This window comes from Vigna radiata, chromosome 7, assembly GCF_000741045.1.
Source record: "Vigna radiata var. radiata cultivar VC1973A chromosome 7, Vradiata_ver6, whole genome shotgun sequence".
In the NCBI taxonomy this organism is placed as follows: Eukaryota; Viridiplantae; Streptophyta; class Magnoliopsida; order Fabales; family Fabaceae; genus Vigna; species Vigna radiata.
This window is the reverse complement of record NC_028357.1, coordinates 36,169,402-36,196,062: the sequence shown is the minus strand read 5'-3', so window position 1 is coordinate 36,196,062 and position 26,661 is coordinate 36,169,402. Positions and strand designations below refer to the sequence as shown.

Below are 26,661 nucleotides of genomic sequence, written 5' to 3'. Positions count from 1 at the left end.
ATAGTATTTTTGAATTTTGAAATGTATATTCCAAAATACAAAATAAAATATATATTTTAAATTACATAATCTGAAATATAAATGAATTGCAATTATGTAATCTGGAATATAATTCTTTTATTCTGGATGGTGCATTTCGAATCATACATTTTGGAGGTACCAATTAAAAAATACATTCCGAATTACAAAATATTCTAACTTGCACAATTTGAAATTAAAAAAGTTTAGCAGATTGCAAGCTAAAATTATGCAGAAAGAAATTGCCTTGTAATAGATTCTGAAAAGCCCATATGAAAGAGCTGACCAACCAAAATTAATATGATATAAACAGAACTACGCCAATTTGATCTCACACTTCAATCGTAGATTAACAATCTCCAAATGTAACTGTCTTAAACACACAGAACTGAAGAATCAAAATCTTAAGCATTTTTAAACTAATTGATCAAGCTCCATAGTTCTATTAAGCAGCATACCAGGAGTATTACTTTGCATTCAGATCAATCTACTAGCATTTAAAACTACTGAAAAATTTTAAACTTTAATTTCTTCTCACTCTAAGTATATCATTCCGCTTTAAATAAACTTAAAGAATTATATACAAACCATTAAATTTATTCGAAATTCAGTTGAGGCATAAACTTGACAGCAGAAAATAAAGGGATGAGACGGAAGTTAATAATTTTAAGAAGTACCTAACTAGATATTAATGTGTCTGGGCATTAATCTATACAAGAATGAAGATATGCAAGTGAGGTTGAGACATGAGATCCCTAGTGCAAGGGGGACATGTAAATATATTCTAGCTGGTGCAATCATGTTTTGCTTGTAAGTTGACGTACTTCTTTAATTGCTGTATTCATACTATGAAGCGCCATTTTCTTTACCTATTTTCATGGATGCCAAAAAGAGAAAGGCTTGTTAATTCTATGCAATGCAACTAATAGGAGAAAGTAGGAACTCATAAATGATAGCATTGCAAGATCTACCTCCAGCATGTCTGCTTTTGCTTTATGCTCTTCAGGCAATATTCTGACCTCATCAATCAACTGGATACCCTCTGTAACATTTTCAGGGGACACAAATTCCAATACCGCATGAACACAAGACTGCAGATCAAGAAACAAATGCGTGTCTTACATTCATATAAGAGTATATTATAGGGATAAAAAAACTAATATTGAGATAATGATATAATTCAACAGCGATGTACGAAAGAAAGCCACTATTAATATTATTACTGTACAGCAATCATCCTTTTTCTTTCCTTACAAAATTGTATAAACGTAAGTGCCTGCCTATAATATATTCGTATATTCTGGTAAATAATTTGCTAAAAGGTGCGGTTTAACATAGCACATTGAAAGGAATTTTCAAAACATTAAAATTATAAGTCCAAAAAAATGGAATTCGACTTCAATAACAAGCAGTATTCCACAAGGTTTCTGCTTTTCAGGGTAGCAAGAGAGTGAATTTTACACTAATGCAAACCTTAGAATTCCTTATCTGGTATGGACATCCAGCAGGAATGATGACAGCTTGTCCAACGTGTTGCTGAAAAGTCCAAGGTTCAATCTCTGTGATCGTGACAGCCATGGTCAATAAAGTTATCTACGACTGTAGCCAATGATCAAACAAATAGAAGCATTTTTACTTACTAAATTCCTCCTTTAGTCTCTTTTTGTGAGTACTATCAAGAAAAATGTTCTGATCTAGAATTGGGTGAACCATCTGCAGCAAAGAGAAAATGAATAATCACCCACTCAAACAAAATTCTTCCCAGGCATTGTCTTATTTTGAATTTACCTTCTTGTGATGGTCACGGGTACAAGAAAATTCATCATAGTGTCTTTTAAGGTATTCTATGAGCTTCGGTACATCTTGTCTGCGAAAGACATCCCACTGGGCACCCAAATGCTCAGAAAACTTATTTTTATGTCTTTTTGAGCTTTCAAAGGGTTTTCTGGGAATATCTTGTTTAGAGATTTCATTGGTTTGAACAGTCCCAAGGAGAAGTAGTGTGCGTCCGGAATCAGATTCAGAACATAAATCACAGTCTCCATTCTGGGAAACATTGCTGTCCATGCTCTGACTAGAAACTCTTTTAGCTTCAGTTGAGATGCAAGACGTTCTATTGACTCTCCTGAAAAAGTTCATTCCTTCTTCAACCATACTCTGCAAGCCTCTTTGCTCCGTTTCTTCAACATGCAATAATTTCATTCCATTCACTTTTTGTTCTTGTGGCTCCTCAGTACCAATAGTCTTCATTTGACACAGAGTTTTGTGCTTTTTCAGTAATTTTCTTATTTTTGTAAGTTGTTCTGTAGAGAGGGGGGCATCTGTGGTATGTGTCATAATATTAACCTGGAATCACAAATCAAACACAAAACATCATGGAAAATCAACACGACATTCCTTTCACAAACTAAGTGCAAGCAACTGCTATTTGAGAGATTGTGGGAAGGAATCGGTTACTACTTAGGAATCCAAGGCACAGATCAGTAACAGAGACCAAGGTTATATGCATCTTATATAGATACAAGAATTCCTAATAAATTGATTATAATTTGAGTTAGACTAAGGATTTGACTAAGTTTTGATCGTGGCATTCAGTATTCAAACGAAGCTAAACAGTAACTGTGGGATTTGGACGACTGTATGAACAAAAGATTCACTACAACTAGTATTGAGAAAACGTTTCATATTATCACTTCCAGACCTCAAACAACTATAGATACAAGATACAGGATTATCATTGTAAATAATGAAGAACTTACAACGGAAAAACAATCCTCAAGAAAAGCAAACATGCCATGAGGATGCTATAAAAGATCAGATTGAATTTAAGTTCTCATGACAAGATATATGCACAAATACACTTTTTTTTTCACTATAATAAAATAGAGCTTAAATTCATAAATTAACGATTCAAAATGCAAGACAGTATCACATCATACATGCATACATACATATATAAATACACACACACACATATGTATATATATATATATATATATAAGAAATGAAGTGTAACACAATAAGGAAGGACACATACCACATCATATGGGTCATAGCAGAGTGTTGTCACAGAATCAGTTTCTTTGTCAGCAGAGCCATAAGAAATATAGAGATATGGTCCAATATCATGTTTTGCACTCCCATGGGGCAAATTTGCAGCTAAATTCAGAAGGCCTGACAAGGGATGCATGTATTCTTGAACTGGTAGAGTATCAATTACCTCAGCAAAATGAGCTGGAAACAGCTCTTTGAATATTTGGGAAGAAAGCCACCCCTTTAGTTTGAGCATCTCATGCCAAGTATTTCTTTGAGGACGGCGTTTTACAGACCCAGTAAAGTACTGCCTAATGTTAATTTCAACCTGCCAATAATAACACTCTTTCAACAAATGCAACTTGGTTCAATGGCGTCAATAACTACAAACAAATTTCAGTCCACAATATAAAAATGCATTGAATTGAAAATATTGTAGTAAGATAGTTATAACTCTTTTTAGTCAAATAACAGTATCAGTTGAACAAATTAATTTAAAAGAATTGAGACATACAATATAAAATTAGTTTGTATACTTACATCCCACCAATCCAAACAAGATTCAAGTACATTTTTATTATTCTCATATCTCGTAATATTCTGCTCAAGATAAGTACAGAACATGATCAGTGGATCCCAGCTGAGGTTTGATGTACTTTGGAGAACATCTTGGACCACTATAGGATGACCTTTTCCCCAGTGTTTCTGAAAGTGCTCAAAGTTATCACCACTTATGTCCAACACAGTCGGACAAAACAAGTAATTATCATTGGAATCTTCTCTTAAAGCTGCTTCTTGCAACTGCTTGTATCTGTTAGTATTATGATCGGTGTCAAAACACAATGAACAGCTTGAACTTTTATCTGAAGTTTCAGGAAAGTCATAACTGCAAACAATTTCTTCTGCCTTTACTTCCATCTCTTTGATCCAATTGGAGGGGAAAACAGATCTCAACTCAAGGTGGCTATTACCACAACCACCAAATTCTCTTGGAGGGCATGACAGAGTATCAATGCCATTACAATTTGTCCACTCAGTCAATATTGAAGTATCACTAGATATGGGCTTCTCGTCCAAAGTCTGGCTCTCACTAGCACTGCTACTTTTCATTTTATCAAGTCGACTGAATGCAGATAAGTTAATTTCTCCAGATGCTTTTCCCTGACTTAATTCCAGACAACAACTTGAGCATAGGCTATATGAACAGCTCGGGCAGCTTCTATGGAGATCCAAAATAGGTGTCTTGCAGTGATTGCTGGGACAAGGTTTAAATTAGTTAACCTGAAGCACCAGAAAATCATATCACTTTTCTCAACAACACCCACCCCTAGAGAAGATAACTTACCAATAATTTTTCTCATTGCAGCCAAATTCAACCTGCTTGATTTGAATATCAGAAATATTTTTTCCTGTCACCAACAAAGGCATCTAAGATACATGTTTTATAATAAACAAATTGCTGCTTCAGAAATAATCAACATTGGAATAACAAAAATTACACCTTTAACTTTTGCTTCTGTTTCTAGCTCAATATTCTGATCTTCACTTATATGCTTTAGTACTGGAAGGAGCATGCAGATCAAATAATGAAAATGCAATATTCTATCAACGCTGCTCTTACCAGTCAAATATTCCTGAAAAGAACAGGTCATAAACCGAAGTGTCGGTATATGCTATTAATAAAACACTATTCAAGCAGAAGCGCGTTCATGTTTGATGTCAGACCTTACTTTCACTGTCTTTACATTGACTTGCTGAGCAATCCTTACAAGTGCAAGCTCCACGACAAACTGGACATGCCTTCTTAACTTCATTTTGAGTATCCAAATACCTAAATTTGTATAGACAAATATTGACAAATGTTTCATATTATGATTATGACCTGATTCCCAATTTAAAAGGAACAGAAAAAAGAAATTATATTGGTAAACATGTAAGCACTAATCACTATTGATCCTTCTGCTACTATCATTTCTTAAAATTATCAAAAACAAATAATGACTCTATTTGCATGAAATTATTATTTCCTTTGTAAATTTTAATTATTCATATGAAACACTGTTGAGAGGGATAAACATCACGCACATCTATCTAACTACATAAAAAGGGGCATCCTTTGCTCCAAGGATAAGCTGTGGAAATATCAATGGCAGAATATGATGGAAGGCAAAAACTCAACCATATAAACATGCCATTGCGGCCTATGGCATTGCCATAGCGGGCCTTCCTTCAATTAACCCATGGTGGAAGGGTCAAAAACCGCCAAATTATAACATTACGGTGGCGCAACAATGGTTATTTAACAACATTACAAATTACTAGAAGAATCTCTAGCTAGGCAATTAATTGATCAAACCACGTGTCTCAAATTCATGCTTCAGCATGACCTCAAAAGGTTAATCACAGGTGAGGCCCTAAAGAATCAAAATCAGCAACTTCTCAAATGGAAATAAATCATAAATACCCCAGAATGCAGACAAAGAACCTTCCACATGAAGATACCAACAAAGCAAAGCAAAAATTCAACAGAACATCAAACATTGGAACAAGCACACACAGATGATTTCACAAAGGTTCATTCTCATTCTCATGCTCAAAATTGAGGGAGTTAAGTGAGTTCAACAATAACAAACCGCTCTTTAATGCAATCCATGCAGAAAAACTCCCTCTCACAGCTCGAACACTGGATCAGATTGCAAGACTCGCTTCTCTGGCACCAATGACACTTCTTCCTCTTACCCTTGGTACCCTTCTTCAAGTTCGATCCATAAGGCGCAATCTACACCACGGATAAAAAAATTCAAAACTCCCAAAAACAAAAATCACAACCGGTCAGTTAGTTAGAACTGTGAGTGCAAATAATATTCGGCAAAACACACCTGCAACTTCCCCGCAGGGACTCTATCAACATTCTTGGACCTAAAGTAACGCGGAGTAACAGTTCTAGAATCAACACCAACTTTCACGTCACAATGCGAAGCCACATTGTCGTAATCACGAGTAGGCGAAGCCGGAGAGATTTCCATCACACCATTCGGCAATTCCCTCCTCAACTCCCCTTCACCGTAACACAATTCCTCTTCCTCCTCTTTTTTCTTCTTCTTCTTGTTCTTCTTCTTATTTTTCTTCTTGCCCTTGTTGTTTTTGTTCTTCTTCTCCGCCTCTCTCTTGAGAACCATCCTTATGAGCTCCAACTGCATATCGCCCTGCTTCGGCGCCTTCTTCTTCGCAAGAGAAGGAGTCGCCGCCACCGGGGACTCGGGACTCTCCGAAAGCCTGCGCTTCTTCTTCACGATTCTCGAGGTTCTCCGTGCCCTAGATTCGACATTGTCCACAGCACTAGGCTCCTCGTCGCTCGTCTTGCGCTTCCGGTGAAGCTTCAAGGACTCCGGAACCTTCTCCTTGTACTGCCGATGGCGACCTTGGAGGTAGTGAATCTCGCACAGCTTCAGGCTTTCCTTCACTCTCCGCCGGCACCGCCATTGCCGGCCGTCGGTGCGCCCGCACCGGAGGTGGTCCGGCAAAGGCTCCTCCGCTCCCTCCGCCTTCGGTTTTTTCGTCATTGATTTCGGTTTTCGGAGAGAATTGGGACTTTTTTTTAATTTTTTTCACCTTTGCGCGCAGAGAAACCGTGTTTCTCTGCAGAGAGCGCAGAGGAAGAGAAAAAAAAAAAAGGGTTTTTCTGTTTTTCAGGCCCAAAGAGAGAGTCTTTGTGTTGTCATTTATTGGGAACAAAAAACAGAACAGTGAGAATGAATGGCCTTGACAATGGCATGTTCCAGTAATTATTTTCAATTGCAAAGTCCTGTTTGGTCTCTTAATCTTCCCTGATTGCATCAGAAAAGAACAGGACTAATCCAAATCTTGTGATCTTATCATCACTCAATCTGAATGCTAAGTGTTTCTGTCATAATTATTTTATTTTTCTTATTTTTTTATCTTCGTTTCTTAACCGGTTTTTGCTTCCAAATTATGTAACTCAATCTTTGGAATTATTCCTTCAGCAGATTTCCACTTTTTTAGTTTCTTGGGCTAAAATCAACAGCCAGATATGTAGCAATGTATCATTCTGTTTCTGATCAATCACTTTTGATATAAGTTATGCGCCTAAATTCATGAATGGACTATGCAGTGATCAATGTGTTTAGTAGCAGTCTTTGATTATTTACAACTATAACAAAGCTTTCTGCCTTTGCTCTGTAGTGTTTGGATGAACTAATTATGTTTTTATCGATCTTCTCCAAAGTATTGAGTTTTTACTTGCACAGGATCAGTGTGGGAGTATGCTCTTTTGTTTTAAGTTGAATTTGTATTACATTTTTGTGTGGAGAATCACTTCATTGAAAGAAGGAAGTTGAAAAAGTCAGAAACAATTTGCCATTTTAACATTATTAATTATGTTACAAAATCCTTTTAATTTAAACAACATAAAAGTACTGAGTATAGCATCAAGATGAACATTTTTGTCTTTGGTAATAATCCCACTCAATTCAATCAATCTTAGTTTTTTTAACATATGGCTTATAATAGAAACTGAAAAATCATAAGATATCAGAAATTCATCCATTCCTTTGTGCTCGAGATGAACTTTTTTGGCTGCAAAATCTTTTATGGTTTGATAAAGTTATAAAGTCCATTGTTCTTGCATGTAAATTATATTAAAGTATTGGGCTGAGACTCACAATGAAATGCAGATACAGTACTATGATGCTGCTGCAGCACACTTCTGATGTAAAGAGAATCTTTCATCATGGAATATTGACCCCTACCAATTTGAATTGTTTGGTTGTCCATTGTTGTTGAACTTTTGATTCCATATAAATCAGAGTATGAAGATGCTAATTAGTGGTACATGTTGAAACAAACAAGGTTCTATCTTTCTTATTTATCAATCCAAAGTTAAAGATTAATTCTTCCAAAAATTAACATCCATTTCAGAAGTTAACCTCTTTCACATTATCTTTATTCATATGGACAAACATAAAACCAAATATCTTACTATACATTTGAAAAGTAATGTCATATCATGTCATATTTAAACAACAATTTCACCTCTCAATCATGTTATATCATGTTGGAATTACTCAAGATGTGTAATGGCACCACATTTTTTGTTATAATATCAAAGCTGTAGTACTATTTATATTTTATCTGAACTTCTGAAAGTTTTGGAAATAAGTAAGTCACCTTGTTTCAACATAAATACTTATGCAGTTGCCTGCATTAATTTGAACAGGAAATTTTATAAATTCAGCAAACTCTAAACAAAGACTAATTTTATAGCTAGTCTAAAGAATTGAATCTTATGAAAATACTATTAGAAAGTTTTTATTATTTAAAACATTAAATAATATAATTGTGATAGTTAAAAATGTTAAAGTCCATAATAAAAAAAAATAGCATCACATTCTAATACAGTAACTATATCAGTCTCATCAAGTGCTTCATTCGTTTTCTTTTTCATTTAATCTCATTAAACCTAAAGCATGGCAATGTTAGGTTAAGTTTTCTTTTTTTGTTTTATCTTAAGTAAAAGAACTATGGAGCCAATAACATCACATAGAATATTAATGGTTGGGTCCATGCTACTGAGATATAAACCTATCGTTGGCACTTCTAGTAACTTTCATATTGAATAAGAGAAGCTTTGGAAAGAGAGGATTTACATAAACGTGCTTTTATTACCCTAGGCTAGGCTACTAAAAAACTTGTTTTATATCACTTATTTTTATACTTATATAAAAGAATGCCTTTTTCTTTACGTTACAATAATAATAGGAATGATGTAATCATAATTAAGCCTTATAAATTATGGATGAATGTGATCAAATTATATGAAGTGACTTATCATTCTATTGAAAAAAACATGGGATGGAGTGAGACGAGTTAGCTCACATAATTGAGAAGAAAAAAAGCACCTTAAAATGTATCATCCAATAGTTATTGTTTGCAAACTAATTCTTAAAATTTATCATACTTCAGTTCACATAGTTCACATAGTTCACATAATACAAACGGGATACACACAAAGAGAGTAGAGTATGACAATGACATGACACATGGATGGAGTAGAGCATAATAGTAGAAATACATAACAAGTGTCTTACTGTTAGAAAATCATTTCTAAATGTGAGTCCAAGTTGGGTGGGGTAGAAAAGAGAATGTTGAATAACATATAAAAAAAGACCCATAAATCATGTTCTAAGAATTTGGGTTGAAAGTAATGTCAATCTCTTATGTGAATTTGATTCATCTACATTCATGTTGAATCTCCTTGATAAATCTCCCATTAAAAGATCCACTAGTGATTTTAGAATCGGTGGTTTACTATTATTGATGGAGGTTTAATGTGTCTCGTTATGATGTATGGTGTTACAATTAAGGGTCATTAATGAGGTACTTATGATTAAAGATGCTTTAACTCAAGGGTAACTTACCAATGTGAAAGAATTCATAGTTGAGGAGGAAGTTCTTAAAGAATCCAAATGTGCGAGTAAAATCCGCAACAAGTAGTTGCTATCTGTGGATATTTACTATTCACGGGTAACGGGTAGCGAGTATTTTAATACCCGCTTCTAAACGAGTTGGGTACGGGTAGTATATTACCTGACTCGGGTACCCGTTACCCGCAAAAAATAATAAAAAATAATAATTTATATATTTTTTAATTAAAAATAAAATAAAATTATATTTTATTAGGTTAAATTTAATTAAAATTAAATTTTAATTTATATCTAATTTAATTTATATTATATATATATATATATATATATATTGTAACTTTATTAAACTTTTATTTTAAAAATTTATAAAATACTTTTTTTATTTTATTTTTTGCGGTATCTGCGGGTACCCGCGGGTTTTAAAATACTTGCAAGTATTTTCTAAATGGATACTTGCGCGGGTAACAGGTATTGTTTTATCTGGCGAGTTTGGTTGCAAGTAGGCTATATCCGTGCCCGATCCGATCCGTTGTCATCCCTATGTGAATCTAAGTTTCATATTGAGTGGACATGAGAATGTTGAATAAAATATAAGAAAAAAGATCAATAAACTCATTGTTTTAAAGTTTTTGAGTGAAAGTGACATGCATTTCTTTTGTGAGTTTAACTCGTGTATTATTAATGTTGAATCTTCCCTCAAAATATCCATCACTTTCCTTTATAACTTAACGCCATTACGTGGGTTTAGATTATGTATTATTAGTTCAAAAAACCTATCACTATGATTTCTTCATGCTCTTGTGTGAAAAATTTTCCTTTTATTATGCGATGGAAAAGGGACAAAGAAAAATATTAAAGCATTAAGTGATTTTAATAAACACAAGTAGGAGATTTTGAAATAACTAATGCTCAAGTGAGTAATATAACTGATCGGTTAGAACAACAAGTAATGCATATAATGTGTATGATGCCCTCTAAGTCATACTTGGGACCTTTATTTATAATAATTGTAATGAGCCTTTACCTATTGCTAGCCAAAATCACATCTTAATCTACATTAGGGACTTAATGAGTTATTACCACTAATAATCTGACCATATTGTTAGGTCATACTAGGCACGACCAAGAGGAACTTAGTGTAAAACAACTCATCCTTAAAGGAGGTCGGCTTGAGTGGTCGACTTGGGTGGACAACCTAGGTGGACGATTTGGGTGGTCGGCCTGGAAGGTCGGGCTAGGTGGTGCTCAGTCCCAAGGGAGACCCTATAGTACACAAAGGGAGACTATATGATACATATGCCCTTCAAGCCCGAGCATGAAGTTATTATGCGAAGGGGTTCTGCACATGCCATTCTTAATAAGGACGGGTTCTTTGATTGACTTTTTGTCTTTGTGCCCTATTTGTTTGTTGATTAAGGTGAGTGGTTAGAAGACTAAAACAAGTTGTTTCTTTGATGCCCAAGCTGGATAGGCTACTGATCCTACTTAAGCGACATGATGTGGTGATCCACGGTCATCAAATTCTGGTAAGGCCAGTTGGGAATCCTTTGGGGAAGATCCATGGTCACCAACGTTTGATGAGGTTGGCCGATATTCCTTTGGTGAAGATTCACGGTCACCGACCATTAGTGAGTCCGATCGAGATTCTTTTGGTGAAGATTCACGGTCAGCGACCTTCGATGAGGTCGGTCGAGATTCCTTCGGTAAAGATCCATGGTGTGACCGAGTACTTGCGAGGCAATGGTGGCCGAGCAGTTGAGGCCAAGGTAAGGCCGAACAGTTGAGGCCAAAGAGTTTAGGCTAAGGTAAGACTAAACACTTTAGGCGGAACACTTGAGGCCAAGTTTGGCCGAGTACCTGTGAGGCCATGGTTGGCCGAACAGTTGAAGCCAAGGTAAGGACGAACAGTTGAGGCCGAACATGACAACGACATGACACAAGGGTGGAGTAGAGCACAATAGTAGAAACACATAACAATTGTCTTACTATTAGAAAATCATTTCAAGTTGGGTGGAGTAGAGAAGAGAATTTTGAACAACCTATGCAAAAAAATGCCAATAAATCATGTTTTAAAAATTTCGGTTGAAAGTAATGTCAATCTCTTATGTGAATTTGATTCATCTACATTTATGTTGAATCTCCTTGATAAATCTCTCATTAAAAGACCCACTAGTGATATTAGAATCGGTGGTTTACTATTTCTGGTGGAGGTTCGGACAAACATTTTAGACTTTTTGATGGAGGTTCAATGTGTCTCGTTATGATGTATGATTGTACAATTAAGGACCATTAGTGAGGTACTTATGTTAAAGATGCTTCAACTCAAGGGTAACTTACCAATGTGAAATAACTCACAGTTGAGAAGGAAGTTCTTAAAGAATCCAAATGTGAATCTAAGTTTCATATTGAGTGGACATGGAAATGTTGAATAAAATATAAGAAAAAAGATCAATAAACTCATTGTTTTAAAGTTTTGGAGTGAAAGCGACATGCATTTCTTTTGTGAGTTTAACTCGTGTATTATTAGTGTTGAATCTTCCCTCAAAATATCCATCACTTTCCTTTATAACTTAATGTCATTACGTGGGTTTAGATTATGTATTATTAGTGTTGGATTTCTCTTCAAAAGACCTATCACTATGATTTCTTCATGCTCTTGTGTGAAATTTTTTCTTTTTATTATGCAATGGAAAAGGGACAAAGAAGAATATTAAAGCATTAAGTGATTTTAATAAACACAAGTAGGAGATTTTAAATATAACTGATGCTCAAGTCAGTAATATAATTGATCGATTAGCACAAGTAATGCACATAATGTGTATGATGCCCTCTAAGTCATACCTTAGACCTTTATTTATAATAATTGTAATGAGCCTTTGCCAATTGCTAGCCAAAATCACATCTTAATCTGCTTTAGGGGCTTAATGAGTCATTACCACAAATAATCTAACCATACTGTTAGGTCATACTAGGTACGACCAAGAGGAACTTGGCGTAAAGCAGTTCATCCTTGAAGGAGGACGACTTGGGTGGTCGACCTGGGTGATCGGCTTGGATGGTCGGCCTGGGTGGTGCTCAGTCCCAAGGGAGACCGTACAGTACACAAAGGGAGATTGTACAATACATAAGCCCCCCAAGCCTGAGCATGATGTTATTTTGCGAAGGGGTTCTGCATATGTCATTCCTGATAAGGACGGGTTCTTCGGTTGACTTTTGTCTTTGTGCCCTATTTGTTCGTTGATTAAGGTGAGTGGTTAGAAGACTAAAACGGGTCATTTCTTTGGTGCCCGAGCTGGATAGACTATTGATCCTACTTAAGCGACATGAAGTGGAGATCCACGATCATCAAATTCTGGTAAGGCCAATCGGGACTCCTTTGGGGAAGATCCATGGTTATCGACGTTCGGTGAGACTGACCGAGATTTCTTTGGTGAAGAACCATGGTCACTAACCTTTGGTGAGGTCGGTCGGAATTCCTTTGGTAAAGATCCACAGTGTGACTGAGTATTTGCGAGGCCACGGTGGTCGAGCAGTTGAGGCCAAGGTAAGGACAAACAGTTGAGGCCAAATAGTTGAGGCTAAGGTAAGATCAAACACTTTAGGCTGAACACTTGAGGCCAAGTTTGGCCGAGTACTTTTGAGGCCATGGTTGGTCGAGCAATTGAGGCCAATATAAGGACGAACAATTGAGGTCGAACACTTAAGGTCACTTGTGCTTGTGAGGCCATGGTTGGCTGAGCAGTTGAGGTCAAGGTAAAGCCAGACAGTTAAGGTCGAACACTTTAGGTTGAACACTTTAGGCTGAATACTTTAGGTTGAACACTTTAGGTTGAACACTTTAGGCCGAACACTTTAGGCTAAGTTTGGTCGAGTACCTGTGAGGCCAAGGTGAGGCTGAACAGTGAGGCTGAACACTTTAGGCCAAGTTTGGTTGAGTACTTGTGAGGCCATGGTTGGCCGAGTGGTTGAGGCTAAGGTAAGGCCGAAAAGTTGGCATCGAACACTTTAGGTCAAACACTTGAGGCCAAGTTTGGCCTAGTACTAGTAAGGCCATGGTTGACTGATAGCGGTTGATTTAACGTGTTTGTGTGTGTATATTTTGTGAACAAATCAACTCCTTCATAGCTTTTACCTTGTTTTATCCTCAAGCTTAATGTGTTTCCTAGTTTTCTTGTGTTTTATTTGGTATATGCTTGTTTTTACCTTTAATCTCTTTGTTTGAGTGTGTGAAATAAATGAATAGGAAGCAATTCTAGTGGAGGAAAACAAACAAGAACTCAAGGGAACGTGTTTTGGGACAATAAAAGATTAATTTGAAACAAACACCCATGTTGGACACCTTTGGAATTGCACAAGAACTTGAATTTTAGAATGCTGTCAAAACATCCTGTAGCTGAGTTGTAGCTGAGTGGCAGCTGAGCTATATCTCTATGGAATGTTGGCGCTGGGGTGCAGCTGGAGTGCAGTTGAGCGCTCTGTCACTGGAAATCTGCTGTTGGGGTGCAGCTGAGCGCCCTGCTCTCTGGAATGCTGCAGCTGGGGTGCAGCTGAGCGGTGACGACGTTGATGTGTCAAAATGGGTTATTTAAACATGGGTCTCGCGATTTTTTGGGCATTCTTCTCTTCCTACACTTCATTCTTCACCTAGAGAGATTGGGAGAGGCCCTTGGAGGCTATTTGGGGTGTTGGGAAGCTCTCTCACTCCTCCTTGGGTCTTCAAGCTTCATCAATGGTAATTTTGTCCCTTTTGGGTTGAGGAAGACGATGGGTCACAAATTGGAGATGAAGATGCGAAGGGGAGGCGCAAATGGAGCATGGAGCAGCTGCCAAGAACCTTGGGAAAGGCTTTGCATCTTCTCTTTGGTTCCAATTTCTTCCCTATCTCTTCAATTTTGTAGAACCCTAAGTTCTCCACCATGGAGGGCTTTTCCTATTTGTTGAGATTAGTTGTAAAACATGGAATTCTTATGTATTTTGTGATGTTAATGATATATGCTTTTCCAATTCATGTTAGTATTTGATTTTTGTGCTTAATGCTTGTTGTGGCTTGNTCACCCATGGCATGAATTTTTGTTTTGATGTATTGAGAAATATGATTGAACCTAGAATTGAAATTGAATACTTATTGGATGGAATTGAGATGTTTNTGAATGCATGAGAATGAAATGGATGAATTCTAGTCTTGACAAATTGTAAATACACTATGTTAAATTCCTTGCACACCAACTGTTTGATTAAATACAAAAAAGAGTTTCTTGTGTTGTTTTTGTGCACTTTGATGTCTAATTGAGTTATAAAAGGAAGAATTGTCATGTGTTGCACAAGTCCCTTGGGAGAGAACGATATTTATCACTTGCTACGCTGCGACCGGTGCACTTGCCGTTGGTTTTGCAGCCAACATTGACCGAGCAACTGAGGCGATGGTAAGGCCAAACACTTTAGGCCAAACATTTGAGGCCAAGTCTCACTGAGTACATGTGAGGCTACAGTTGGTAGAGCAGTTGAGGTCAAACAGTTAAGACTGAACACTTTAGGCCAAACACTTGAGGTGAAGTGTGGTCGAGTATCTGTGAAGCCATGGTTGGCCAAGTAGTTGAGGCCAAGGTAAGGTTGAATAGATGAGGTCGAACACCTTAAGTTGAAAACTTAAGGCCACGTTATGTTGAGTACTTATGAGTCTATGGTTAGCCAAGGAGTTGAGGCCAAGGTAAGCCGAACAATTGAGGTCGAACACTTTAGGCCAAGTTTGACAGAGTACCTACGGGGCCATGGTTGACCGAACAGTTGAGGCCAAGGTAGGCCGGACAGTTGAGGCAGAACACTTGAGGACAAGTTTGGACGAGTACTTGTGAGGCCATAGTTGGCCAAATAGTTGAGGCCAAGGTAAGACCAACAATTGAGGCCGAACACTTTAGGTCAAGTGTGGTCGAGTAATTGTGAGGCCATGGTTGGTTGAGCAGTTAAGGCCAAGGTAAAGGCAAACAATTGAGGTCGAACAGTTTAGGCCAGGTGTGGCCGAGTACTTGTGAGGCCATGGTTGGCCAAGCAGTTGAGGTCCAGATAAGGCCGAACAGTTGAGCTGAACACTTTAGGCCAAGTGTGGTTGAGTAAGTTGATGTTGAACATAAATATTGAGGCTGAACGGTTGGACAATTGTGGTCTTCCAAAGTACCACTCACTGGTTCCTTTATGTCTATAATGGAGGATACTCGCTCGGCCCCAGAGTGGGCGCCAAAATTTGTTGAGTAGGGGGTTAAGGTCCCTTACTCAAAGCACTCCAAACTGTCTTGAAAATCGGATGGACTTTTTAATTGTCCTCCATCATCCGAGTAACGTTGTCCGCTCTCTCTTTCTTGTCCAACCTGTGTGGATGAGTGTCTATCGCTAAATATTTAAAATACGGTTCACTTTGAAGAATGGAATTTCTTTGATTTTATCTTAAAAAATGTCCTAAAAAATTAAAAAAAAGATATTTAAACGGCTCAACTTCTAAATAATTAAATAATGTGGTATTATTAAATGTGATAAGAAGAATAATGAATAAAGAATGGAAAATGGGATAAAAAATAATGTATAAGAATCAATATTAAAAGTTTTTAATATTGATTCTGATATTTTAATAATATTTTTTAACAATTTTTGACAATAGAATATATATCATCATTTTTATTAGTATGTTTGAATTTATTTTTAAAAAATAATGAAAACGAAAAAGTGATTTGTATGTATGTATCGTAAAAAAGTTATAAAAAACGAATTTTTTCCATATTAAAATTTGATTGCTGTCATTCTTTCTTATATGCAGTATAAGTCGAAAGCATATTATTAATTAAAATTAATAAACTGTTTTTTTAATTATGGTAATAGGTTGACAGGCAAATTTGTCTGTTCAATTTTTATAAACAAAAACGTTGAATTAAAGGATAAAGACATGTTTATAATATAATATTTTTTTTCACAGTTTTGTTATGCATTTTTACTACTACGTGAATAATTTACAAATGTATTTGTAATTTGTAATCAGATCCTAATTTTGAAACCCATGATACTTACAAAAATAGAACTACACATTTTTTATTTGTTTACATTAATTTAATGAAAATTTATCACCATGAACATTCTAAAGGGCAAGGACCATCATTTTTCAAAACCAAAATTCTTTAGGTACTTTCTATTCAAGGAATGAAGAAATTTATAAATTCAAAACCTTTTCTAGAAAATTCATTCCTCATAGATGCGTGATATACTACTTCTACTTCCAGCCTTACTTACTGTTCGTTGTTTTTCTTTTTTTCAAAAAGAGTTTTTTTTTTCTTCTAAAATTTTCAATGACGTTTACCTCCAAACCTTTTTTCCTACACATTTAATTTTCAAAAATAATCTTTAGTAAATGAGATTGATAAACAATAATCATTGTACATCTAATAAATTTTGAAATCTGTTAGGAATTTTAAAATCTATTGAAGATTTTGATAAATTTTAAAAACTTTAACGAATTTCAAAATTTATTAAAAGATTTTTCTAAGAATTTAATGTATTTCAAATTTTTTTTTGAAAATTTAAATGCATTTTAAATTTCGTTTACACCAACAGAATTTGAAATGATAATTTCGAAATCGATCCAAGTTTTTAATGAATTTTAAAATCCATCGATATTTTTAGTAAATTTCGAAATTCGTCGAGATTTTTATTCGAAATTAATTGAAATTTTCGAAGAATTTCAAAATGTGTTAAAAGTTTATATTTCAAAATTTGTTGAAAGTCTAAACAAATTTCAAACTCTGTTGTTGAACAAAATTTAAAATTTATTGACATTCGAAAAAATTATCAATGAATTTTAAAATCTGTTAGAAATACAAAAGATAAAAGTGTAGGATATTTTGAATTACAGAAAAAAGAAAAACTTTAAAAAATTACTTTAAGTTAATTTTTTTTTTACAAAACATAATTTTGAGATTTTAAAAATATTTGAAATTGTAGTAAAAAATTATTGGAGGTCCAAGAAAAAGCTTTCAATTTTCAAAATGTTCAAAAAATGGTTTAATAATTTTGGACCTACTACAACTTTATTATCACAAGAATTATGAATATAGTAAAAAAGTCTCATAAATCCTAGTAACTATTTGTAAAACGTAACGAAGATAGCTATTATAATATATTGACTAATAGAAAATTTTTACATGCCAATCTTATTTTCAAGTTTTAAATACTTTTAAAATCATAGTCAAGTTTTTAAAAAAAAATCAACTAACTGAGAGAGAAAAACTAAAAGAGAATAGAGTTTATTTTGCAAGTTGTCCAAATAATGTTACGAGGAAATTGACAACACTGCCAAAAATTAAAGTTTCAACATTTGCTAAAAAAACCCCGCCCCAAGTTAAGGGTTGAAGGAATCTAACAATAATAAATGAATAATGATATTTGGACAACATTATTCTTTACAATATTTAAACATTATCTTCGTGTCATTATGTGATTAGTCCAAAATTATTCCATAATCAATAATAATAATTATAAACACCAACATGAACCAATCACAGAATGACATTTAGATAATATTTAAATGTTGTCAAAATAATATTGTTCAATTATCTATAATAAAATTATAAAGTCATTTTTTTTATTAATTATTCCACGATCAATAATAATAATCATAAACATTATTGTGGAGTAATTTTTGACCAATCAAAGATTGACACGTAATCAATGTTCAAATCTTGTCAAAAAAATATTGTCTAAATATTATTATCCTTATACGGTAAACAGAAATTTGTAAAACACATCTTTATTTTAGTCCAGCACTCAATTTGGTTCAAATAATTTAAAAATTATTGAAAAATAGAATAAGATTTTATTACGGATAAAATAATATTTATTATTTAGTTTGATGATGACAAAAAATTTAAACTTTATTTCTGGTTTCCTTTGTTTTAAACGTGTTTAAAAGAATTACTTTTAAAAAGAATACAATGATTGAAAAAAAAATTCATAATTTTTTTTTTCTTTAAAAGGTAAAACATAAAAATAAAAAAATCACAATAATCTCTCTTGCATACTCACAATACAACCATGTTGGCTAAACTCTCAAAAAGAAAAAAAAAAAAAAAACTTTTTCTCCATCAGAATAGTGACATTGCAGCAACCTAGTCTAACCTAAGACATTAGACATAACTTACTTGATAAAGCATGAGTATGTGAAAGTGCCAACATTTGACGTTTTGAGTGTTGGAGATCTGTGTTTTATAGTTTTATATGCCTTTCTATTATGAGAACATTGAACAAAAAGCAGCATTCAAGAAACCTAATATTGGACTTTGCAGGTAAATAATATTATTCTTGGGAATTTCCTCATTCAATGATTTAGTAGTAAAATTTGTAAAGGTACAGTTCTTTTCATCTAAGTTTCATTAGGAGATTTGATATAAATTTCATTGAAAGTATAATGAATTCTACATCTACGAAAAAGTTTCTACAATAGTTGAAAAGAAGTAATTGTGCTCACACTGATATTGAGACACTCAACTGCATGAAAGAGCAGTTGTGGATGAACAACATAAAATTGCTCAAAATTTCTGAAAATAGGAAAAGAAACAGAGAACATTGAAATTAATTGGCAAAAGAAGAGAGAAACATAACCTGTGTTGCTTATAAGGTTGCCTTTTACTTCCCAGAATCCCATATTAGCAGAAAAACATGATTGAATGCAGTGTCGATGACAATTTCATATGCCTGAGAACACAAGTGAGAGAGAAACTTCATCAACGCTGCACTCAATGATGTTTCTCTGATATGGGGACTTTCCAAAACTATTGGAGATCCATTTTATGTTCTATTACAAATTTATAGCATTTCTTTATCTCATATATAAGATGAATTTCGTTGGTAAAACTTACATAGAGAATGTTCAATGTAGTACACCAACCATTTTGTACTCTCTATCCACCACTAATGCACTTTTATCTATCATTGTACTGATATTTGCCAATTTAGCATCAGCGAAAATCTTGTACTGGTCAATTGTACTAGAATGAAATCTTGTACTACATTGAAAGTATAATTATTTATCACATTGGCAACACTTATATATTATTACTCAATCCCCACTTAATATTTTTTTTTTGTGAGTTTGCCTATTAATTTGTATGAATAGTTTTTTTTAGTTATAAATATAATCATAAATTTATAGTTATTTTCTTTGTATTTGACAATTCTAAATTTGTTGTTTCTGAAAATTTATTTGTAATTCTAAGTCACATGATTTGTTTTCTTGAACTCACATCATCAATAATAAGATTATATTTAATGAGACCAATCTAATATATTTAACTATTAAATCTATTAAAAATGAATTGGATCGATTCTTTTTTACTTTAAATTTAATCGACTTTTTGTTAGAGTTGACACGAATAGATCTTCGTCTGGGATCAAATTTAACTAATCTTCTCAACAGAATTCAACTCGAGTCAACTTAAGCAGATCTTCAACTTAGACAAACTCAATTGACTTTTGGTCGAACTGACTTGATTGACCATTAGTTGAGCCAACTTGGTTGATCATTGTTTGGGTCGACTTGATAAACCATTGGTTAGGCCAACTCAATCGACCATTGGTCAAGCCAACTCAGTTGATCTTCGGCTGGATAGACTCGAGCGACCATCGGTCAAACTAACTTAATTGATTTTTGGTCGGGTCAACTCGGTCGAACTTTGACCAACTTTCGATCGGGACTAACTCAACTAAGAAAGCCAATCATTAGTTAGAAATGATTTGATTGACCTTCGGTCAATGACAACTCAGACCAACTTTCAACTAAAGATGACTCAGGAAAATTTTCAATCATAAATGATTCAAAACAACCTTCAATTAAAAACAACTTAAACGTATTTTGAACTAAAGATGACTTAGAATGACCCTTGAATGGAAACAATTTGAACCCATAAGAAATGAATTAATTTTTTTTCCAACAACGGTTATCTATTTAATTCATTTAACTAGTATATTTATTTTGTAACATTACCAAATCAATATAACATTTAAAAATGTTTATTATTCAGTTGAATTTCTTATATTAAAACCAAATTGAGTTCTATATTTAATTTTTAAAGATGAAATTCATCAAAGTTAAAATTAAAAAAAAACTAATAATTATGAAACTTAACTATTAAATAGATAAATATAATGTTCATGACTAAAAAACGTTTATTAGATATTATAATATATTAATTATTGCAAAAGAACGTTGGGTTTGTAACGTTTTCTCCAACGTTCAATTTCAATTGTTTTAACGTGTAACGTTCTAATTTTTTCTTCTTCAAATTTTAATGGCTGCAACATTAAATTTTTTAATGATTTTTAATTTCTTTTATTTAATTTATTATTTTCTAGCTCTACAAATAGAGAGCTCTTCTTCCATTCAAGATACACCAAAATTCAATCTTTTTATTCTCCTCTTTTCTGAGTGTCATCTTTCGTCTCTTTTCCCTTTTCTAAAATTATTCTAGGGGACTTGCGCAGCACACCGCGAATAAGTCCTTAGGGACAGTGACTCTACATGCCTAAGGAAATACTTTTTTGTCAGCTTTTTACAACAATCTTAAGGACTTATGGCTGACATCAACAACATGCCTTCAAAGAACCAAACCGTTGTTCCCGGAACCCAGGCGATCTTCACAAAATCACTTCGTGACGTGTCAAAAATCAAGGTTTTCTCTGGACAGAACTTCCGAAGTTGGCAAGAACGTGTTTCCACCCTTTTAGACATGTACAGAGTTGCTGTTGCTCCCAAAAGGTACGCACACAAACCTGATCACAAAAAGAAAAATTATTTTCTTAAATCTCGTTCCAATAAATCTAAACCCACCTGGCATAGAGTAAGAAACGACAATTCTTCTAGGGCAAATATAGCCAAAGGAGATGACATTATTGATGCGGTTGTTTCTCAAGTAAATCTGATGACCAATGTGAGCAAATGGGTGGTAGACTCTGGTGCTACCAGGCATATATGTGCAAACCGAAGTTCCTTTACCCCTTACACTAATGTAGGGGATGGAGAAGAACACATCTACCTCGGTGATTCCATCGCCACTCTTGTTCTGGGAAAAGGAAAAGTTCTTCTCAAGCTCACATATGAAAAAACTCTTGCCTTGAGTGATGTGTTACACGTGCCATCAATCAGAGTTAATTTAATCTCTATAGCACTATTAGGAAAGGTGGGGGTTAAAGTGTCATTTGAGTCTAACAAGATCATTATGACAAAAAATAATATTTTCGTGGGGAAGGGATATTGTGATCAAGGACTCTTCATTCTAAATGTTTCTGAAACTATTAATGAATCAAGTTCTTCTGCTTATATTGTTGACTCTATGATATATGGCATGCTAGATTAGGTCATATGAATTCCTCGTATGTTTTGAAATTACAACGACTAGGATTAATTAATATGCATGATAAATAGAGTAGTAAGTATGATATTTGTGTAGAATCTAAAATGATAAAGAAAACACGTTTTTCTGTAGAATGTCAAACTGAGCTCTTAGGGTTAATTCATACTGATCTAGATGATATGAAACAAACTATGTCTAGAGGAGGTAAAAATTATTTTGTGACCTTTATAGATGATTATTCTAGATACACCAAAGTTTACTTAATCAAACATAAANATGAAGNCTTTGATNTGTTTNTAACCTATAAAGCAGAAGTAGAAAATCAATTGAATAAGAAAATTAAGAGGATTAGATCAGATAGAGGTGGTGAGTATGTTTTGTTTAATGACTTTTGTGTTAAAGAAGAAATTATCCATGAAGTGACCCCACCATATTCACCTGAGTCTAATGGAGTAGTTGAGAGAAAAAATAGGCTTTGGGGAGAAGCCTTGCTTACTGCATGTTTTTTTACAAAATAGAATACCCCATAAGAAAACTGATAAAACTCCTCATGAGTTGTGGAAAGGTTGCCAACCTAACCTTAAATATTTAAGAGTTTGGGGGTGCCTAGCTAAGGTAATGTTACCCGATCCTAAGAAAAGTAAAATAGACTCTAAAACCGCTGATTGCATGTTCTTAGGTTATGCTGAATATAGTGTTGCCTATAGGTTTCTAATTGTCAAAAGTAACACACATGAGAGAAATTCTATAATAGAGATGAAAAATGCTGAGTTTTTTGAACATGTGTTTCCCTTAAAGGTTAGTTGTTGATATTGTTGACAACACAATATCTATATCACTCTGGTTTTTTATGATGATAACACATTTTTAATAACACATATGTTGTTGGTTCTTTACATGTTCTGTACTTATTGATTGATATCTGGTTGAACATATTTCTGTGTGTATATTGATATCTGAATGCATATTTACAAAGCTTGTACATGTTACATCATATCTGATTGCATTACACATGTTTTGAAAGATGAAAACCACATACACTCTTGTGAACTTAAAACTATGTGACAAAGCTAACAGTAAAGTTGACTCCATTATTAATTGAATCGACTATACTAAAAGTCTTTGTATAGATTTTGTGAAACAGTGCTATGTGAGATTTTGTGAAAGAAAGAATTTCAAAATGTTCTGACATGTTGAAGTCGACTATATGCGCCATGCATTCGACTGCATTAGTTGCTTGATTTGAAATTCTGTTATGCTCATGAACAGTAACGACTATATTTTTAAAAGTTAGTTGAGCAATGAATATTAGTCAACTTCTTTTATTGAGAAATTAATTGGTTTGACTAAATACTACTATTGCGTCTTAACTGTTATAACTGATTTAGTTTAGTTGACTGTATTAGTAGTATAATCAACTACAAGAGTGTTTGTTTTATAGAAATCTATAAATAGACGAGACCTGAGTTGTTTCGAAGAACTTTTGAAAATCTAACATTTTCATATTCTATTTCTGATTGTTCTTTGAAAGATTTGAGCTCCAAGAACTCATCAAGAAAACGGTTGTGATATTTCTTTGAGGAGTTTCAGAAGGAGAATTGCGCTGCACACACTGCTTGATCAAAATCTGCACATTGAGGTGCTTCTGGGTTGATCAAGATTCTTGTTGGCATCCGTGGTGATTGTTGTGTTACCTGTTGTGACTACAGGAGTTGGACTCGTGGAGTTTGGTACACTTTGAGGATTGTTCAAATTGGTTGCAAATTGCAGGAGAGGGGACATCTTGCTACAAGTCTTGTTGTGTTGTTATTGCCTATATTTTGGTTAGAGGGTTAAAGAGGTGTTTTATATTTTTGACGTGGAGGTCTTCTATAAAAGCCTTGTTGTAAAAACCTTCACCATTATAGTGCATTTGCTTCCTGGTATTGGAAGGACACTGGATGTAGGTATTGAGGCCGAACCAGTATAAAAACCTGCGTTTGAATTCTCTATCCCTACTCTTTTACATTCAGCCGATTTTACAATTCTTGTAGTTAACTTTGATTTTCCGGTGCACTTAATTTTCTTTTACTTGCGATTCAAGAAAGTTTGTAAAACTTTATAAAAATTGTGAAAAGACTCTGATTTTGAAAACCCACCAATTCACCCTCCCCTCCCCCTCTTGGTGTTAAAAATAAGTCTACCTATTTCCCAACATTAGTGAGATGTCTCAACCTGTTGATGATAATAATAATAGTGATACCATGAATGAGGATTTGAGAAGAAGTAAAAGACAGAGAATGGAAACTTCCTTTGGAGATGACTTTTATACTTATCTCGTTGATAGTGATCCAACAAGCTTTGTAGAAGCTACCAATGCTCCTGATGCAAAATAGTATAATAAGGCCATTAGGATTGAAATTGAATCAATTCAGAAAACAATACTTGGACTTTAGTAGATTTTCCTAAAGGAGCAAAACCCATTGGTTGTAAGTGGATCTTTAAGAAGAAATATCACCCTGATGGATCCATAAAAAAAATATAAGGTAAGATTAATAGCAAAAGGATTCACTTAAAAACCCAACATAAATTACTTTGATACTTTTGCTTTTGTGATTAGGATTTCCTTTATTCGAGTGTTATTAGCTCTAGCAGCTATCCATAAACTAGTGATACATTAGATGGATGTTAAAACAACCTTTTTGAATGATGATTTAGAGGAAGAAATTTATATGATTCAACCTGAAGGGTGTGTTTTACCTGGTCAAGAGGAGAAAGTATGTAAACTCTTAAAATCCTTGTATGGGTTGAAACAAGCACCAAAACCATGGCATGAAAAACTTGATAATGTGTTGCTTTGTGATGGTTTTTTACCTAATGATGCTGATAAATGTGTGTACTCTAAATCTGAAAATGGTATAGTGTCATTATATGTTTGTATGTGGATGACATGTTAATCCTTGGTACATGCAACAAGATTGTCGCTAGAACTAAATTGTTTCTAGGATCAAAATTTGAAATGAAAGACATGGGTGAAGCCAATGTGATTTTAGGTATTAGAATCATAAGGAAGGGAGATAATATATTACTATCTCAAGAACAATACATTGAGAAACTTCTTAAGAAGTTTGGGTTTTATGACTTAAAACCAGTGAGTACCCCTTAAGATGCTAATTCTAAATTAATGAAACATAGAGGAGAATCATTATCTCAACCTCAATATGCCCAGATAATTGGGAGCTTACTGCACTTAATGAGCTTTTCTGGACCTGATATTGTTTGTGCAGTAGGTAGACTGAGTAGGTACACTCAATGTCTAAATCATGAACATTGGGATGCACTTGCTAGGCTTATGAGGTACTTAAGAGGTTCAAGGGATTATGCCATTGAATATAGTGGATTTCTCGCTGTACTAAAAGGGTACAATGATGCTAACTGGATCTCTAATTCAGACGAGACAAAATCCACTGGTGGTTATGTATTCACACTTGGGGGTGGTGCGATTACATGAAGATTAGTCAGGCAAACAATTATTGCAAGATCAACAGTGGAGTCTAAGTTTGTTGCTATTGAGATGGCTGGTAATGAGGCTGAGTGGTTGAAAAACTTCTTAGCGAACATTCCACTAGAAATGAAACCAACCCCATCGGTATCAATACATTGTGATTTCCAATCGGCAATAGCTATAGATAAAAACAAGAATTACAATGGAAAGAATAGACATATACAATTGGGACATAATTTGGTGAAGTAACTGCTCAAAGTGGAACTATTTCCATTGATTATGTGAAGTCAGAATCTAGCAGATCCTTTAACAAAACTCCTGAGAAGACAAATGATATTAGAAACATCGAGAAAAATGAAACTTAAGCCACTTGCAAAGTTAAGAAAAATACAATATCACATCTCCTTGCTCTTATTTCCTCACAAATCAATCAAATCAAACACCACTTTCACTCTTAATCTGTCTTCATAAATCGGTGTAAACAGAACTTTCGGCATATGCGAACAAACCCTAAGAGTCATTAAAACTGTTTTCATCTTATTCTCTATCTAAAAACTCACTCCAAGTCACTGAAAACTAGTTTTTTTCCCGTTTAAAATTTAATAAATTGTATAGTCCTGAAAATACTATCATTATAATTAAACTGTTGTGATGAAAGTTAAATCAGATTGAATTATCTTTCTATTTTTTATATTATTTTGACAGAATAAAACAATATAAGAGGAGTTTTTAATTTTATAATTAAATAAATGCAAAACTTTCCCATGTCTTTGTTTGGGTTAATTAATTTTCTATGAAATTAATATTTTTAATAGAGACTAAGAATTATAGTTTGCATATTAAATAATTTAAGAAAAAAATAAGGTGGATATAGTTTATGATTGTTTATGAAAATGGAAGTACATTTAATTCAAATAATTGTTTTACGAACAACTTTTGAAAATATTGAAGGAAACGAAGTAAAGTTAGAAGCAATATTTGGAGGACCTCCATCTTAGCACCTTATCATAGATTCAAAATCAGTCTCTCACCTGTTAAATAAGATAATAGTGTGATAAATTTAAAAATGAAAGAAAAAAAGCATCTTTTCTTTGGAAAATTATTGCTTAAATAAAATATGTATATATTTTTTGGGCTAACACAAACATGACCTCTAAAATTTATAATTTTCTACTTGCACCCATTTTGTTCTTCCCGCATCTCCATAAAATTTAAAATTTTAGTTTTACCCTTATACTAAACAAAACCCTAAAACGTAAATATCTCACCCACCCATTCTGCTGCACCTTCCTTATTCATT

At 34.0% G+C, this 26,661-nt stretch overlaps 1 protein-coding gene across 1 annotated transcript; it reads right to left on the bottom strand.

The window, feature by feature from the left end:
- Positions 1–545: 545 nt before the first annotated feature.
- Positions 546–6,764, bottom strand: LOC106769172 (lysine-specific demethylase JMJ25). The gene is made up of 12 exons (XM_014654680.2): positions 5,931–6,764; positions 5,685–5,830; positions 4,777–4,882; positions 4,553–4,685; positions 4,397–4,460; positions 3,592–4,306; positions 3,056–3,379; positions 1,807–2,364; positions 1,659–1,731; positions 1,492–1,577; positions 990–1,109; positions 546–887 (listed from the first exon to the last, which is right to left on the bottom strand). Exons 1-12 carry the CDS (start codon positions 6,612–6,614, stop codon positions 816–818), a joined length of 3,081 nt encoding a protein of 1,026 aa, XP_014510166.1. The 5' UTR covers positions 6,615–6,764; the 3' UTR covers positions 546–815.
- Positions 6,765–26,661: the final 19,897 nt, after the last annotated feature.

Bases quoted from the DNA above. Each gene is read 5' to 3' on its own strand.
- LOC106769172 (XM_014654680.2), bottom strand. From the start codon at position 6,614: ATGACGAAAAAACCGAAGGCGGAGGGAGCGGAGGAGCCTTTGCCGGAC. The intron at 2,365-3,055 runs GTATGTGTCCTT...TTGTGATTCCAG, and splicing joins GCTATGACCCATATGATGTG to GTTAATATTATGACACATAC. The intron at 1,732-1,806 runs GTAAATTCAAAA...TCTTTGCTGCAG, and splicing joins CCCGTGACCATCACAAGAAG to ATGGTTCACCCAATTCTAGA.